At 36.6% G+C, this 18,426-nt stretch overlaps 1 protein-coding gene across 7 annotated transcripts in view; it reads left to right on the plus strand.

The window, feature by feature from the left end:
• The first annotated feature begins 243 nt into the window (after positions 1-243).
• The window catches only part of cnnm4b (cyclin and CBS domain divalent metal cation transport mediator 4b), a 69,365-nt gene continuing 51,182 nt past the window's right edge, over positions 244-18,426 (plus strand). For all 7 annotated transcript variants that reach the window (XR_015489860.1, XR_015489862.1, XR_015489861.1 and 4 more), the window contains exon 1: positions 244-1,625. Coding sequence is in view for 2 of the 7 variants with exons in the window: in NM_001445082.1 (NP_001432011.1) it covers positions 260-1,625 (1,366 nt within the window). In the remaining 5 variants the exon portion in view is untranslated. The remainder of the gene's footprint in view (positions 1,626-18,426) is intronic.

Below are 18,426 nucleotides of genomic sequence, written 5' to 3' on the forward strand. Positions count from 1 at the left end.
AATTGTACCTGTTTTACACTGTACAATTTACTCTGTTTATAGTATTTCCTCAAATTTTTTTAACATCAACATTGATTAAAACTCACCGCTCCTCCTCTCACAGCGACTTCCTTTACCAAACAAACCCAGAAGAGGCTCGGTCTTCCTCATTACGTGACGTCCCCCGCGCTGATTGGCGCTATGCTAATGAGAGAGGCGGGGAGGGCTGGAGAAATGAGTAGGTGACGTCAACTCTCATTCCGCAGAGAGCGAAACAAACATGGCGACAGAATGGAGTGGGAAAGGGTGCACGCTAACTTTAATACTGTTCCTCTGGAGTATAGTCTGCGGGAGTAAAGCGGAATCCTTGGGCAGCGACAGCCGGATCCTCGGCATGCGGCTGGAGAGGAGCGACAAGCCGGCCATGACTACCGAGGACGGGATCATACAGGTAACCGAGGAGAGCGACATCCAGCTCAGGTTCTATGGGCTGCAGATCAGCAATGACACCTGGGCGCAGATTAAGTTCATGGAGCAGGGCGAGGACAGCAGCTCTGACTCCAACAGGACTTGTGCAGACTTCACCAAAGACATCTCTGTGAGGACTAGTATGAGTGTGAACAGCCTGGGAACGTCTGGTGTGCTGGGAGTCAAAATCAAACCACTTAGGAAAAGTGAGTCCCAGAGGGATTATGGGCTGTGCATCAGGCAGAACGGGAGGTGGTTTTCACTAGGAGAACATGATGGAAGGTTGCGTGTGGTGGAGGAGAAGAAGTCCATGCTGCCCATATGGTTCCAGGTGATCCTGATCTGCTGCCTCCTGGTGCTCTCAGGTATGTTCAGTGGGTTAAACTTGGGGCTGATGGCTTTGGATCCCATGGAACTGAGAATCGTCCAAAGCTGTGGGACGGATAAGGAGAAGAAGTATGCGAGAAAGATTGAACCCATTCGTAGGAAAGGAAACTATCTGTTGTGTTCGCTTCTTCTGGGAAATGTGTTGGTGAACACCACGTTAACCATCCTACTGGATGATCTCATTGGTTCAGGTTTGGGCGCTGTGGTGGCATCAACCATTGGCATTGTTATCTTTGGAGAGATTGTTCCTCAAGCGCTCTGCTCTCGCCATGGTTTGGCAGTAGGTGCCAACACCATCCACGTCACTAAGTTCTTCATGTTTCTGACTTTTCCGTTGTCTTATCCCATTAGCAAGCTTTTGGACTGCGTGTTGGGGCAGGAGATTGGCACGGTGTACAATCGGGAGAAGCTGGTGGGGATGCTGAAGGTGACCGAGCCATACAATGACCTGGTGAAGGAGGAGATGAACATGATTCAGGGCGCGCTGGAGCTGAGGACTAAAACTGTGGAGGACGTCATGACTCCACTTAATAACTGCTTCATGATCAATAGTGATGCAGTTTTGGACTTCAACACCATGTCGGAGATCATGGAGAGCGGATACACGCGTATTCCTGTTTATGAGGACGAGAGGACCAACATTGTGGACATCCTGTTTGTGAAGGACCTGGCCTTTGTGGATCCTGATGACTGCACCACTTTGAAGACCATCACTAAGTTCTACAACCATCCGGTTCACTTTGTGTTTCACGACACCAAGTTGGATTCAATGCTGGAGGAGTTTAAGAAAGGTTAGTGACTTTTTGTGTGTGTGTGTGTGTGTGTGTGTGTGTGTGTGTGTGTGTGTGTGTGTGTGTGTGTGTGTGTGTGTGTGTGTGTGTGTGTGTGTGTGTGTGCGCGTTTTTTTTTTCTGCAGGTTTTCTCATTCTCTCTATATGGCTAATAGGTAGGCACAGACAGAATCTGCAGACGTTTTTTGCTATTTCTGTGAAGATTTTGGTAGCAAATCTGCGGATTTATGCGGAATGATTTTAGAAGTATCTTAATACTTGATCAGAGTTCATACGGTCATTGGAAACGTCATGGAATTTTGACATGGCATTTTCCAGTCCTGGAAAAGTTTTGGAAAAACCCACAAAGTTTTGTAAAAGACATGGAAAACAGATATCTGTATACTTGAATATGAGTTAGTTTTCTTTACTTCTTTTTTTGTCCTTGTCCAATCACATTCTCTCACATTATTAGTGCTGTGGTAGCATTATCCAAATCAATTTTGCATAGATATAAATTGAAACTAAATAGATTGCTGTGTGTTTTACAATATGCTGTAATAAATTTGAACATGCATTGTTTTTCTTTTACTATGCATATGTTGACATTGCATGAAACATTAGGTCCTGAATATTTACTTAAAAATCTTGGAAAAATGGAAAAGTCATGGAATTTTAGTAGTAACAATGTGTATGAATTCTGTTAATACATGCAAGTAATGTTTTACTTTTATTTAAAGTTTACAATGAAAATCCAATTAGATTTACTTAATTGGTAAACGAAGCAAGTTTCATTCAATATATATTTACTAAAAGACAGAAAATATTAATTTACAGAGTGCATTTTACATAGATTATGTGAACATTATAATATTATTATTATTATGTTACAATATTATTAGTGAAATTATTTAAAAAACTGAACAAATGTAAATTCACACAAGTAAGTAAACAGAATCAATGATGGGCTAAAAATCTGCGGAAATTAGCAGATTTCTGTGTGCACAGATTTCGTGTGGGCAGTAAAAAAAGCTTTTTTTCTTGATAAGACACCTTTTTTTGATGAAAATATATATATTTATGCAATTGTTTGTCTGATGTTTAAGGGAAAATGTAAGACACTATCATTTATTTATTTGTAATAAATTTTTACTGAATTGACTGTTAAAGTAATTTACTTTTTTTTACTGTTTTAAATAATGGTTTAAAGCATTGTTAGTTTACAAAAATAAAAACACATAATCCTGTTGCACTACTTGATTTTGGTTTTATTGTAAAACGAAAACCAAGAAAGCTTGTAAAATGAGATTCTAAAATATTTTATGGCATACTTAAAAAAAAAAAGAAGAGGATTCAGTTTTCAAAAATGTTTTATTTTGATTGTTTTTAAATAAATTAGTCTTACACTTCATATTTTTCAGCTTTTATTCATAGTATATGTATTAATTCAGGTACTTCTACCATATTAACCATTTGGTAGAGGTTAATATTTTAGAAATTATGTAATGTGTTGAAATAACTAGTGACATTAGGTGTTAAGAAATGCAATCCTTTTTTTTCTTCATGGAGAAGTTAAAGGGTTAAATATGTTTTATGGTGTGACAAAAATGAAGAAAAACAATTGAATCTCTCTTAATAATATTTAATGGCATGCAAACGTTTTTTAATCAGATGAGCTTGATTGGTGTTCTTCGACTAATTAAAGTTTTCTGTGGAATTTCCTGATTTAAAATGAGAACATGCTGTCACAACAGAGGATGTTGCAATTCGTAAATTCAATACACGATTTAAAAACACACAAATCCAATTTATAAATTTAAAACATGATTCAAAAATACACAAAACTAATTCAAAAGATGATTAAAAAATGCAAAAATCCAGTTCAAATTGGATTTTGTAAATGTGAATTGTGCTGTGAATATTTGATTTTTATTTCATAAGTGTATTATTTTTGAGACTGATCTGCCTCCATACCTGGTAAACTATAATACCAATTCAACTTTGCAGGTTCAGCAATGTGACTATTGTGAATGCACAAATTGCGATATCGATGCTAAAACTCTGTATTGTGCAGCCCTAGTGAAAATATAACATCATGTTAACAGCCCCTATATGAGGTGAGGAATGCTGTAGATGTTGAGGCTTTGTGAAAGGCCACTTGCTCTTCTCCATTCTTTATTAAATTGGCTCCTATCAGGAAAACACACATCTTCGGTCCCTGTGGGTTTTTCTCTCCTCCACTGGCTGTCAGGGTCAGCTGGCACTCTTTCTTCTTTTGTATTCTCTCACTTTCTCCTGCACACAGTTATTGAGAGGTCGCTTTCCTGAAGCTCATGGTGGCCATATGCACACAAAAAATAAGTTTGTTGCTTGTTTTTTAAACTACTAATTTAAAATGGGTTGAAACAACACAACTCTTAGTTTTTGGGACAATTTAATTATTTTATTTTCAATCCACTTTAATTAATAAATAATGTTACGTTAACTTCATTGATTTGTGTTTGGACAACTTAAAGGTATTGTGTGGAACCCTGCAAATTTATCAGTGTACTGTAAAAAATGCAGGGTTACACACAATTCCAAAACACAAATCGATTAAAGTTAACTTAATTATTATTTTTTTTAAATTTAAGTGGGTTTAAAATAAAACAATTAAGTTATCCGCATGAAAATTAAGACTTGTTTCAACCCATGTTAAGTAGTTAACTGAATGTAACTCCAAACCATGATTTTTCCTTCACCAAACTTGACTGATTTCTATGAGAATCTTGGGTCCATGCGGGTTCCAATAGGTCTTTTGCAGTATTTGTGATGATTGGGATGCAGTTCAACAGATGATTCATCTGTCAATTTTTACTGAATTGACTGTTAAAGTCAAGTTATTATTTGTTGCTCTACAACCGGGATCGATGACAAGACTTTTGTCAGGTAGTGTAGAAACAAATGCTCAGATTTGATTAAAGATTACATAAAACAAACATTTTTTTCACTAATTATATTGCACAATTGTTCACCTAAAGAATAACAATGTGCGCTCGCAAAGTAAACATTATACATTTGAATTTCACATGGACTTTAAAGCTTCACCTAAATACTGAGGTAGTATTTAACACCCCAATGCTGATTGACACGTGTGCTGTCACCACAACAAGAACCATGACTCTAATAAAGGGGCGAAACCGGTTATCTTATCACCGCTTGCACAAGTTTACCGTCAACAGTCCTAGGCTGTTTTTCAAGAACTTTAACAGTTTTATTGCAAAGACTGTGAAGAAGTATGTACATGCATATAAATTAACCATTAAAATAGTCAAGACAGCTTAAATGTCATAATTAGAGTCATGTAGTCTGGTATAGTCCTAGTAATATTTCTGGCGTTTTCAGTAATACTGATGTGGCACTGATTCTAGCTAATGAAAATATAGACTTAAAGTAAGAGCTTTGGGTGGTATGATTGTATAGATTTGAACAATTAAAATAGAAATTCATTAATTTTCCTTCAGCTTAGTCTCCATTTCAGAGGTCGCCACAGTGGAATGAACCGCCAACTCTTCCAGCATATGTTGTACACAGCTGATTCAGCTTTTCTTCATCTGTTCGTAAGCATTGTTTGTAAAGGTGTTTCCTGAGCGGAGGTTAGATGAGATGGCGGAGCCAGGGCAATCAGCTAGGCTAATATAGGGAGCAATCATTTTTATGTAAACATCATGGGCAATATAAATTACGTCACCAAAAATTATTAGAGGCATGTCCATATATTGCACGATAAGTCAGTATGTTATTGCAAAAGACTTGAATATGTTTCTGATGGCACCTGAAGACTTTGAGCTGATCACACAATGACATCTTAAAGGGACAGTTCAACCAAAAATGTCAATTCTGTCATCATTTTTTGCTTGTATTGTTTCAATGCTGTTTCAGTTTCTTTCATCTGTTGAACACAAAAGAAGGTGTTGGACAATAGTAGCCTTTGACATCCACAGTTTGTATTGGTTCTACTGTGGATGTCAATATCCCCTTTCACACAGTGATACCGGCAAATATCCTGAAAATTTCCAGGACGACTTTACTGGTAAATTAAAAAAATACCATTTCAAAATACCGGTAAATTCTGACATCATTAACCAGAAATGAGCTCTAAACGATAGCACTTGTATTTGTAAACACAGAAGGGGTCCGGCGTTTGTGTTTTGTGTAGAAGAGCTCCGGCAATTTCACTTCTATTCACAGCTTTATCATTTTTTTACAGCTGCAAAGGCAAAAAAAGGCAGAAATTTCTCCAAAGGCAGAAATGCGAACCGCTGCTAAATGTTTACACACTTGACTACATTACAAACTCAGTGGATGGATTATTATTATTAACATCTTATATGAAAACATATGGAGGAACACTTTCACATGTCGCTGGTGCTCACCGGCTGCTTCACATGCACTAGCGTCAAGCAACTGAAGCAAAGCTTGAAGATAAACTAACAGTTTGTCATAGGCATTTTAATTTAGCAGCAGCTAAATGTGTCTAGAAAAATATTCAAAGGCCTTTATTTTCTTAAACAGCACGGATGTGAATCCGTCTATATGTTCTGATAGGCTAAAGTAGACGTTTTACGTCAACACGTTCTAATCACAATAATCATGAGAAATCGAGTTCCCCCTGACAATTGGGTCCACCCTGGGTGATCCTATTGCGTCACTGGAGTTGTAATAGGCTTCGTTTGTTGTAGGATTGAGCAATGTCGACTAATTTGGCATCGTATGATGTCTAATGTGAAACATTGCGATGAAGGATAGCACGGTCAGCGTAGGTGGTGGTGAATTAATTAATTATGAATAATTGATAAATTCGTAACAAATGAATTATTTGTAGCCTACCATTTAAAGTACCTGACCCCCATGGTCTTATCCCAAGTCATAAATTGTTAAAGATAAGTTACACACAAATTACCACCTGTCAATCACTTTTTCCGCGGCATGAATAGGCAGAGTGATCTGTGTCGTTATAATGGCGTCCACAAACTTGGTTGGTAAAAAAGATACACAACCAACAGGAACCAATCAACAGAGGTTTTGAGGTTTTCACTAAAATTACTAAGTACAAGCGTGAAAGTGAAAGATTGAAGCACCTGATAGATTCAAAAGACAGAAGAGTCATTAGATAGAGGCAAGATTATTTATTTAAATATCACGTATAACAACTGTAATGAGACGCGATCCAGTGGTGCATCCTCGATAAACTGTCCGACGTGCTCTGCTCTCTGGAGCTCAGACAAGCGCATTGCCTACGACGTGCAACCACTTCATATGTAAATATATAATGTTGCATATAAATACATAAAAACGTCAAAAAGACATTTAATGTTTGCAAACTTTATTTTAACTATGCATGTATTTAACTTGTAGTTATTGATAATAATGTTACAAATATGATTAGTCTGGTTAAAATCTCAAGAATAGACTATAAAAAGCTCCAAATATGTTTATAATTGCACTGTGGAGAAGTAGAATAGCTTTTGATCAGGCATTCAATGCAGATGATCCATCTTGGTCCTAAGCAGACTCGAGTTCAGGGGGGACTCGATTTCTCACCACACCGGCAATTTTACTTCTGCGTTTACACAGAGCAGCATTGCAGTAAATTACCGGTGCAGTTACAACTTCTCTTTCCAGAAAATTGCAAAAAGACAAATTTACTGGTGTTTTTAAACAAGGGCCTGTTCACACATACAGACCTTACAGAAATCGAGTCCCCCCTGCAATCGAGTCTGCTATATTCTGTAAATTAGGCTCATAACATCTTAATATCGATATACACTTAGGTATTCTACTTAATTGAATTGAATCGATTTCAGTCAAATATCAGCAAGTATTGTATTGTAATTATCATATTGTGATGAGACGTCAGATTTACACCCCAGTCTATATCAAATCACAGTTGAAATATAAGGTTCAATTGACAAGTGCATTGCCCTGTAGTGGTATTCCATGTTGTTTCCATATGTGAACAAATCATTTAGCTTGCAAATCATGTAGACTAGACTACTATATTATTAGTTTTTGGTCAATCTCACTGATTTACTGGTAAAACCTGTTCTCTCACTCCCAAGCTAGACGGTTGCTGTGTATTTGCTAATAAGCAGTTCACTGCTATGTCGTGTGACTGAGTTTTGAGGCAGTTTTGCAATGCATTCTGTTAGTTCAGCTCACGTGTTTGTCTGTTTTGAAGCACTTCCTCTGGTTGACGCAGAAGTCTTTTCTTACTTCACTTCCCATTCATCACACAAACCCAAAAGCATTGTGTTCCTTTCCTCATCCACTTGTCTTAAACCGGCTGCTACTCAAAGATGGCGTTTTGCCACTGCAACCCAAGTATTTGAATTTGGCTTCCAGAATTTTTAGTTTATGGTGGCAAATAGGACTGTGCGATTATTGAAGATAAATACGATAAGCCAGAATATGCTAAATAATTTGATATTTGATTTACAGTTTAAAAATGCAGCGTGTTTCCACTAAAGGCTGATTTATACTTCTGTGTCAAACGCCGCAGTATGCTACGGTGCTGAAGCATAGCCCTTCGCCGTGGCCATCGGCGTCGCTGACGCGCACCTGTCAAAAACTGTAACTACACATCGCAACGACGCGTAGCGTAAGCTCTGTGATTGGTCGGCTTGGTAGCGCTGACGAGTCTGGGCGGGACCAAGAGTGTGTGTGTGTGTGTGTGTGTGTGTGTGTGTGTGTGTGTGTGTGTGTGTGTGTGTGTGTGTGTGTGTGTGTGTGTGTGTGTGTGTGTGTGTGTGTGTGTGTGCGGCATGCTCACACAGAAGCATGCGGTCAGCATTCGGTCTCATTCGCACACTGAGACGAGTAGATCTCACACATCTAAAGTCATCATAATGTGAGCACTTTAATGTTCAAATAGGTGTCAAAACGCAGTGTTTAGTGATTATTCATATTAACCCTCATTTGTGTAATAAACGTACGAGTTGAGAATCAAAAGACGTGAAAGAGAAACCATTAAAGTGAGAGCGTGTGATGTTCCTGCTGCCGCCTGTTTTTATCATTATTAATCAAACAAAAAAAAAAAACGAGAAAACCCCTCGCTGCTTTTGACTGAAGGACTTTTGTAGCTAACGTGTTTTTCTTACAGTGAAGATGCTTAAATCACAGTTTGTTTCATATTTTTATTCTATTGTATTTATTTCTCTTTCCATTGCAGGGTGGAAAATAACTGTATATATGCAGTTGAAGTCAGAATTATTAGTCCTCTTGAATATTAGCAACCCTTTTCCTCCCCAATTTCTGTTTCATGGAAAGAAGTTTTTTTTTCAGCTTATTTTTGAGCATAATAGTTTTAATAACTCATTTCTAATAACTGATTTCTTTTATCTTTGCTATGATGACAGTACATAATATTAGACCATTCTCAAAACACAAGCATTCAGATTCAAACTACATTCAAAGACTTAATTAGGGTAATTAGGCAAGTCATAGTTTAACAGTAGATTCTTCTGCAGACAAAAATATTATTGCTTAAGGGGACTAATAATATTGACCTGAAAATGTGTTTCAATATATTTAAACCTGCTTTTATTCTACCCAAAAAAAACAAAAACAGAAAACAAATAAGCCTGTCTCCAGAAGAAAACAATATTATAGGAAATACTGTTAAAATTCCTTGCTCTGTTAAACATCAGTTGGGAAATATTTATTTAAAAAAAATCTCAGGAGCGCTAATAATTTTGACTTAAACTGATAATCGTTTTGAATAATCGTGATTACAATTATGACCAAAATAGTCATGATTAGGATTTTTCTCAAAATCCAGCAGCCCTAATATGAATACAGTTTCACAAGATAGTTTGAATGGCACTATTTGACAGTTTTCTGGGGGGTTTAATAGTATTGTGGTATTAGGGGAGAGCGAGGACAAAAGTAACTTTATATAAAAATGTATATAAATATTATATAAACCAAATTTTAAAAGAGAATGTTTTAACAGAAATCTATGTTTTCTGTGGTTCGTAACTTGCAAGAGTCTATCAAAATCAGGTGTTATTTTGTATCAGTGCCGGAGTGGGACTCCTTTTCAGCTCTGGAGATTCAAGTCTTAGACCAGCCCACCTCAGTTCATGACTGACTATTTTAAAATAAGGTCATTTCCAATTCAGTTTCTAATGACATTACTTCATCTTTTTCAAGGAAATGGCTGCTTTAGAACTTCAAATGTTTTTCATAAATATGAGAACATTAAAGGGTAGCTAAATCTCCAACACTATTCTTTAAAACATCACAATGTCCTTTCCTGAATATATATTCTGTGTAAAATTCTTTATAGACATCCAGTCCTTTGAGTAAAAAATTACTCTGGTGAAGTTCGAACTCGGGTCTGCGGCGCCTTAACGCAACGTGCTGACCACTGGACCACAATGGCGCTGTATGCTGGTGCGTTTGGAAGAAAAAAACACAGTATTACTTTCTGTTGATGGCTTAATCTTTCTCTCCCCTTTTTAGATTTCTGATCAAGTTATGTCAGATCTATTAATTTAGTGAATCATCTGATTTCATTGAGCAGGTGTAATATTCATTAATATTAATTATTGGAATTCTTATTTTCACTAAGGTGTTGCTGTTTGGGGTTGAATTATAGTTGCATCATCATTAACCTGCAGGCTGCATTTTGCTCACAGGGCTGCGAGAAAATCAATAAAAAGAGTGAGGCGATAGACAAATAAATAAATATATGAAAAAAGTGCGACTGCTGAGAGTGCAAGCAGCTAGGGACACTGGCCCTCGCGGCAAAAAAATGGACCAGCCCACTAGGAATTCTCCCGGTCATACCAATTAGCCAATCCGGGCCTGTTTAGTATCAGTGTAGAGCAGGGGTCACCAATCCTGGTCCTGGAAGGCCGATGTCCCTGCAGGGTTAAGCTCCAACTTGCCTCAACACACCTGCCTGGATGTTTCAAGTATACCTAGTGAGAGCTTGATTAGCTTGTTCAGGTGTGTTTGATTAGGGTTGGAGCTAAAACCTGCAGGACACCGGCCCTCCAGGACCGAGATTGGTGACTCTTGGTGTAGAGCAACTCCAATATGACTTCACTGTAAACAAAAGTTACTTTTGACCTCGTCAGCAGGGATGAAAGTAACATGCGCGTGGGTCATGAATAACACAACAATCTTTGCTGGAATTATTGGCTTAATCTTGTTTATTTAAAATATATCTAACGACCTTGTTAATGTTCACTGCAAACATATTTTGTCCTTTTAGTTTTTGCAAAAAAAAAAAATATTAAACTGCATTTTTATTTTAAATTTTAAGTTTCAAAAGCAACACAACAATGAAAAATTTCAAAATTTTCTGTAATTTTTGAATATTTTTTAATTATCAAAACACTGAAAACTAATGTGGAAAATAAAAATAAGGTCTAAATATTAGCAGTGGGATATAAATAACTGGTACATTTGTCCCCACAGGAGCTCTTGCTATTTAAACCTGATATCCTTTTCAATTGAAAAACTCAAGGATGTGTGACCGTACGTTCACACCGAAAGCGGCGAGAGCGTCCAAGGTCGCTTTGGCCTCCCTGGTGACAACGCTGTCTGCCTTCAGCTCCGGCGGCGAGAGCGTCAAAACTCGATACCTTAATCTCGTATTTAAAGGAGCCGTTGCAGCATGTCAGTTACATTCCTGCATAAAACATGTTTCTAGCGTGAAAATGTTGCGCACTTCTTATCAAATTCATTTAACAATGGAAGATCAAGTTGCGTGTATTGTGGCTTTGCTCTATTTATCCAATATATGTCCATATGGCTGAAATATCCTGAAGCAGCATTACTGTTTTGTACTGTTGCGTGAGTCTCCCGCTTTTTAAAGATAAATTTATATAACATTAATGAACATCAGTAACTCGCTAGTAACTTAGGGTGCTTTCACACCTGTGAATCGATTCAGTTGTTCCGAAACAGAGATTACAATTGTTACATTGTTGCTCTTTGCTCTTGGAGCGGTTCACTTTCACATTGCAAAGTTTCTAATCGGACCAAAAGAGCTAAAATAAGTCACGTGCGAGTAAACTCTCCTCACATTGGTCAGAGTGTCAGGGTTTATTTTGCAGTGTCCCGCTAAGATGTCAGGACAGGTGGTGGTTTGGTGGTGATTGACGGGGTGCGCGCGCGCGATGTGTCTGAGGAGAGATGCTGTGGGGAGGGGTGAGAAGGGTGCGCGACGTAGCCTATTTGAGGACCGGGAGGGAGACGCGAGATTACCGGGAGATCATCACTCGTTTGCAGGCATCCGGAGACTCGCGAAACTTCCCGCCATACTCATAATTCTCTCTTCATATAGCCGTAAGCCTATTACATATCCATAAAACACTGTGATATAACCACGCTAGGATCGGATCGCTTTCTCACTGTAATCGAACCGCTCCAGGGTTCGTTTCAATCAAGCCGAGACCACCTCATTCAAGCGATCTCGAGCGATTACTTTGGCGCGGAACAGAGCGCGATTGCCCTGTTTACATATGCCAAACGAACCGCACTAACTGGGCAATCGAGACACGTTCCGAAACAAAAGTGTAGATCTGAAAGCACCCTTATTTAATGCATGTTCCTGTAAGAAAACATTGTAAATAATTGGAAATCCGGCGACCGCAATAATCAAAGCCTTGAGAACAACTGTGGTCGGAACCAAAGTTCACAGATCAAGCGGTGGACGTCTTCATTCTGTTTGCTTGCCGCTGAACCGCGTCATAGCTCATTACCATAAAGTTGACTTGATTTCAACTCTCCTCGACGCCCACGTCGAAGAAGACGCGCCGCGCTGCTCCTCGCCGTTTATCGCCGCCGACTCTCATTGAAAATGAATGACTTCCGGCTACTTTCGCTCTCGCCGCTTTCGCTGTGAACGTACGGTTATTGCTCTTTATAACCTGTAGATTGATCATTAGTGTGACACATGAAAAGAGAAACACAACTTTCAATGAGGAAAAAAAAAAACAGCTACAATAATTTACTTTCTGCCCTTAAAAACTGAAATTTTGACCTAACCGCGGGACTCTGATATTTGCCAGCTCCGTCAAGGGTTGCATGCTGAATGTGCTGTTATAGCCTGGAAAGCAAATGTTGTCTGGGCAATCGAGAAAATCACTTTGTTACTTTCCCTCCACGTTACTTTCATCACCCGCTCTCCACTATGCTTTTCTTTGTCTCGTTTCTAGTCCAAATATCTAAGAATCCTTCGTTCAAAATATTATTAATAATAAAAATATTGTTTTGGTTTGAAGCATGTAAAAGTATATGCCAGTGCTGTTAGTACAAAAAATAATCCTGTTTCACTTTGCAATGTAGATTTTTGGACTAGAAACAAGTAGGCTTTGGACGAAAACCAAGAAAAAAGTGCAAGTAAAAGGTAACAGAGGCTGCGATATCTGCTACCAGATCTATTTTCAGCTGTCAGGCACCCACATGGAAATATACTATAGTCATTTATAGTAAATAAAGTGTTTTGAACCATACTGACACCTGCAATAGAGATGGAGATGTTGCACAATCTGCTAAAATGTTGCTAGAATTGGTTATGTATGCATGGGCGATATATATTGCATCACCAGAAATGATTGAGCTCATGTCTTCGTGTTGTGTGATAAGTCCATACTGTATATTGATTATTGGGACAGGCCTAGCCCTAGAAGGAATAGCTGATTTGTTAAGGTCTACTTTGTAATGTTTTGTTAATGGTTACAATGGGTTTAGCCAGTGTTTTGCTTATGATTGATGTCTTCTGTTTTGATCCAACATGAATGCAATTAAAACGCATTCAGTTAGAGAAAAAAAGACCATGAGACTTATTTTGGTCAGTGGTCAGTGTTGTAAATGGATTTGGCGAGCGCTCTGGCGGTATTGTCGTGTCATAAGCCTCTCCGTATTCTAATAGGATCACGGTCAGTGTGTTTCTCTGAGCATGCATTCATGCTTCGGACTACAGTGTCAGAAATACTTCTGTCTTCCTATCCTTCACTTCCTGTCATGTCATTTGTCGATTAGCAGTGCTGACCCAGCATCTGTGCATGTTTGTGCTTGGTTTGGAGACAGGCTCTTAAAGGGACAGTCCACCAAAAGCTTTAAAATCTGTCATCGTTTACTCATTCTCCACTCGTTTGACTTGTTGAACAGACAGAAAAGAAAATATTTTGAGGAAAGCTGGAAACTGACTTCTGTATTTGTTTTCGTAATTTGGAAGTCAGTGGTTACTGGTTTTCAGCTTTCTTCAGAATAACTTCTTTTGTGCTCAACAGATGAATGAAACTGCTCTGGAAACACTTGAGGGAGAGTAAATAGTGAATAAACTCTCATTTTTGGGGGATCCATTTCTTTTTTAAGTTTTTATTCTTTGCTTCTATAGTTTGTAGATCTGGGGTCCGTTCTTCATACCTCGCTTAAATGATCTAAGATTTAATCTTGATCACTGATCTCTGGCTGTTTGGTTCCACTAACGAGTTCACAAATGAGATTGAAATGTCAGGATGAACTGATCTGAGATCACAACGTGTGCTGTGCAGGACAGATCTATCAATCATCGGGTTAATATTCAATTATCCATGTGAGCTTAGTTATATAACATTTGTAATGAACTGTTATATATGATACTCTATAACTTTCCTCATTTGTTGTTGGCTGTAGGCTTTGTAATAGCCCAGGCCTATTCAAGTTTCTTAATCGGCATAAGAAATAACAGGGTGTTTAAATAAATTTAGCTTCAAAAAGCATTTGGAAATCAGTAAAGGTGTCTGAAACTTTTATAAAACATAAAATAACCATCATATTAGCTGTCAAAACATATTTATGACTGCATAAATTATTATTATGACTGCATTAATAAATTATTATTCTTAAAAAAAAACTGTCAAATTGTGTGAATGTCTATTACCATCTGCTGGTACCTTAAAATAGTAGCATTTGTATTTAACAAGGCCATATAAAAATTGTATAATAATTTTATTAAAAAAAGAAGAAGAAAATAAAAACGACCCCAAACTTTTGACCTGTTGTGCGTGCGTGAGTGTTTGTATGTATATATTTACAATTATTTATATTTATACACACACACACACACACACACACACACACACACACACAACAGGTCAAAAGTTTTTTTTTTTTTTCTTTGTTTTTTTTAAATAAAATTATTCTGTTTATCAAGGCAACATTTATTAAAAGTAAAACAAATTGTTAAATACTTATTAAATATTTATTTATTACTTATTGTGTGTATTTTTAAATGCTTTTATTACTATTACCATTGATAATAATAATAATAATAAATATTAGAGTGATTTCTGAAGAATCCTGTGACTCTGAAGACTGCAGTAATGAAGCTGAAAATTCATCTTTAAAATCACTGAAATAAATGATTAAATTAAATGATAAAAACTACTTTTGAACAGTAATTTTATAGTGCAATATAATTTGATTAATATATATTTTTGAGTAAATAAATGCAGCCTTGGTAAACAGGAAAAGCATATTTTAAAACATTTAAATATCCTACTTACCCTAAACTTTTGACCTGTAGTGTATAAAGAAATCTAATAAATATATTTATAATATAATTTTTTTTCTTTTATTTCACAATTTTCCCAAGTGTATAAAACTACAACTGTAAGAAAATGTCAGTATTTGGCACGTTCTGTCAGTCTTACATTTGCTTGAAAAGACCCAAATCTAGTTTATATGAAATAGACCTGCTCCCGAGCTACCAGACCTCAACTCTTGGATGAGTTTTGTACAAATGAAGTACAAATGATCCTGGTTTGTCAAATTGTCAACAACCAAATCCAGCTAATTAAGTAATGTACATACAAATTACGGACCCCAGGTTTTTGAACTGTAATTTTCAACACCATCACAGGCAATATATCACATCAAACTATTAAAAATCTCAATAATAATAAAGTTTTTAAACTTTTCAACATCAAAGATTTTAGAGGAACGATCAAGGTCTTGTAATGCAATTCAAAAGCCTAAATAAGTGACAAAATTACAAAATGCAGAAAACTGTTCATTCACGGAAATTGTTCACAGTGTAGATTATTTACTGAAATCTCCTTTAGTCACAATTGTGTACCCAAAAATCTAGACACCCATTCAGATCTAATGATCAAATTGAATTATTGACAAATTAAGACTTTAATTAAGACTCTATTTGACGATCAAAGTGGAACTTGAAAATACTCATTGTCATTTTAATTATAAAATAAACTTAATAAATAATAAATTATCGCCCTTTTTTATTCTTAAAAAGACTCAGATTTGCACATTTGTCAACAAGAAATGTTTAATGTTATTATCACAAATTATTGGATACATTGAAGTCGACACTTGGATTTAGTGTATATATTCTTAAATTTAAATGATAAATAATTATAATTATAAATAGTAATTTGATGCTGACACAATGGAACTGGAAACAGGACAAAATGTGAAGGTCTGAGAAATCAGGACTTTTATTTGTTATATATTCTTAAGCTAAAAATACAATATAAGTGTTAACAGTTCTAGTCACATCCAGAGTGCTGGCTGTTGACAGATGTTCAGTTCACATTGTGAAACTGAGCATCAGTGAAACTTCAGATGTGCAACTAAAGACTGCGTCTGCAATTACAGATGCATTTGCTTTTTGACTCATCCCCAGAGTAAAGCGATGGCATCTTTAATTGCATATGACTCAGATTAGCCGAGTTACTCATTTGTGATGAGATCAGTGATGTCCTTTTTCTGGTCCAGAAGGCAATTTCTCAGAGATTCAATACTGTAAACTGAGGCTTCAATAAAGACTTTGGCAAATTGTTTTATGTAAATGATTTAATGATTATTTGTTTAATAAAAAACATATCTTGGTTTTCTGGTTAGGAGTTGTTACACAATTTTAGAGGTTCCTTGTTTGTTTTTGAAGGTCAAAAAAACTCTTTTAGTTTTTCATGATATAGACAGTGTCAGCTCAGGATCTGTACCCCGTTGCATAACAATCCTTAAGTAATTTAACTTAAAGGTATATTTTAAAGCGAGTGCGAATTCTAATCTTGCATGGCTCTACACAGCAAGCCAGACCTGAAACAATAGATAATATTAAGTTAAAATAATTAAAACTCCTCCAAATTAATGAGGAGCCCCATCTCCCGTTCAAAAGGAAAGACAACAACTAAGACGAATGACCAAGGAAATAACGTAAAGTCAAATTTATTTGACGTTTAAACTTCAAAAGAAGACAATAAAAAGCTTGCGGAGGTTAATGCCAAAATAACAAACAAAACTCAACAACTAGCTAAGTTTTGTACCCTCTTACCTGCACATGAAATAATACCAATAAAATAACATTCCCACTAATCACAAAACATGAGAAAACATAATAAAACAAAAAAGCACCCTTCTCGTGTTCGCACTCAGCCTTCACTTTCAACAATTTAGCCAAGTAAATACAACACAGTTTTAACTTCACAAAATAAACACCACAAGCCGGGAGAGAGGAGACTCTCCGAACGACGTTCCAGTCCGGTTTAAATTGTCTTCACAAACAAGCCGGCCTCCACGTGCTGGCACCTGATTTACTACACCTGTGCGGTATTGATGAAACCTACTGGAGACAGAGGTGGAATGAACAGAACCACAATCATATGCAGAAACAAACAAAAAACTCACTACTTAAGATATTTATTTATATTATTATTTTTAAATTATTATTTAATTCATTAGTTAATTAAGGAAATATGGAACAGCATTTTTATTTGATGTTTGACGTAATCTCAACCGAAACATGGACATGGTGTAGCTCCTCCCCTTTTTAAATACGGCCAATAGCGTTTTGGTTTTATTACAGCTCTGCCAGTGAAAGTGGTTGCATCAAATGAAAAGCAAATGAGAAGCGTCTTGAAGGGGGCAGGGCAAAATACAGTATATAATAACGTCTTTTTATTCCAAATTCATTTGATAACTTCAGTCGAGTGTTTGAAATAAATCCTGTGAGGTAATTTTGTAGTTGTGTGATTTATCAGTCACATTGAATTAATAAAAGCGTTTAAAGCTGTTTATTCAGCAACCTGGATTTCCTGTGTTCCTTCTTCGTGGAATATTCGTAGTTTCTGCAAGTGCGCCCTCTAGCCTTTTGGAGGAGATTTACTACTGATTACACAACCGTGGTTCCCTGAAAATGTGCATGACAATCGCAGCTTTGCTTAAGCATCTTTGGGATTTCGTTTCGATTAATCACCCAGCCCTATTGTGACTGATTCAATCTCAACTGACCCAACTGGTTGTAGTAAATGAATAGTCAGCCACCTTTATACATTGTCTTTTACAGGCAAGATCATGTCCTTGCAAACACCAACAGCCTGTTTGAGATGTTAATGTGATGCAAAGCTGATTAATTTGTAATTTCAGTCGCCAAAGTTGTTTTTAACCTTTAGTTTCTTTAAATGCTGCTTTATATGCAAGCGAGTAACTGCAAGTAACACAGTAACCAAATACTGAGAATTGATCATACCTACTTCAAAATGGGTTGTTTTATATCCACTATATCAGATTGCTTTCTTAAAGTCTTTTTTAATATAGGGTGTGTGCAAACTTAGAAATATGTTCCAGCAAAAGTGGTTTGGAAAATAATATCACAATTATCACTATCATGTTTCATGTCATTCGGTATCAGTTTTAATAGTCAAAAACAAAAATATTTAAACAAAATATCTGATCTCTTTATAATAAAATAAACATAAGTGTTAAAGAGACTCTTAAACTTAATAAATATGTTACAAAGGGTGTTCAATGGTAAGGTGCG

The sequence above is a fragment of the Danio rerio genome, chromosome 5, assembly GCF_052040795.2.
Source record: "Danio rerio strain M-AB ecotype USA chromosome 5, GRCz13ab, whole genome shotgun sequence".
NCBI classification, from domain to species: Eukaryota; Metazoa; Chordata; class Actinopteri; order Cypriniformes; family Danionidae; genus Danio; species Danio rerio.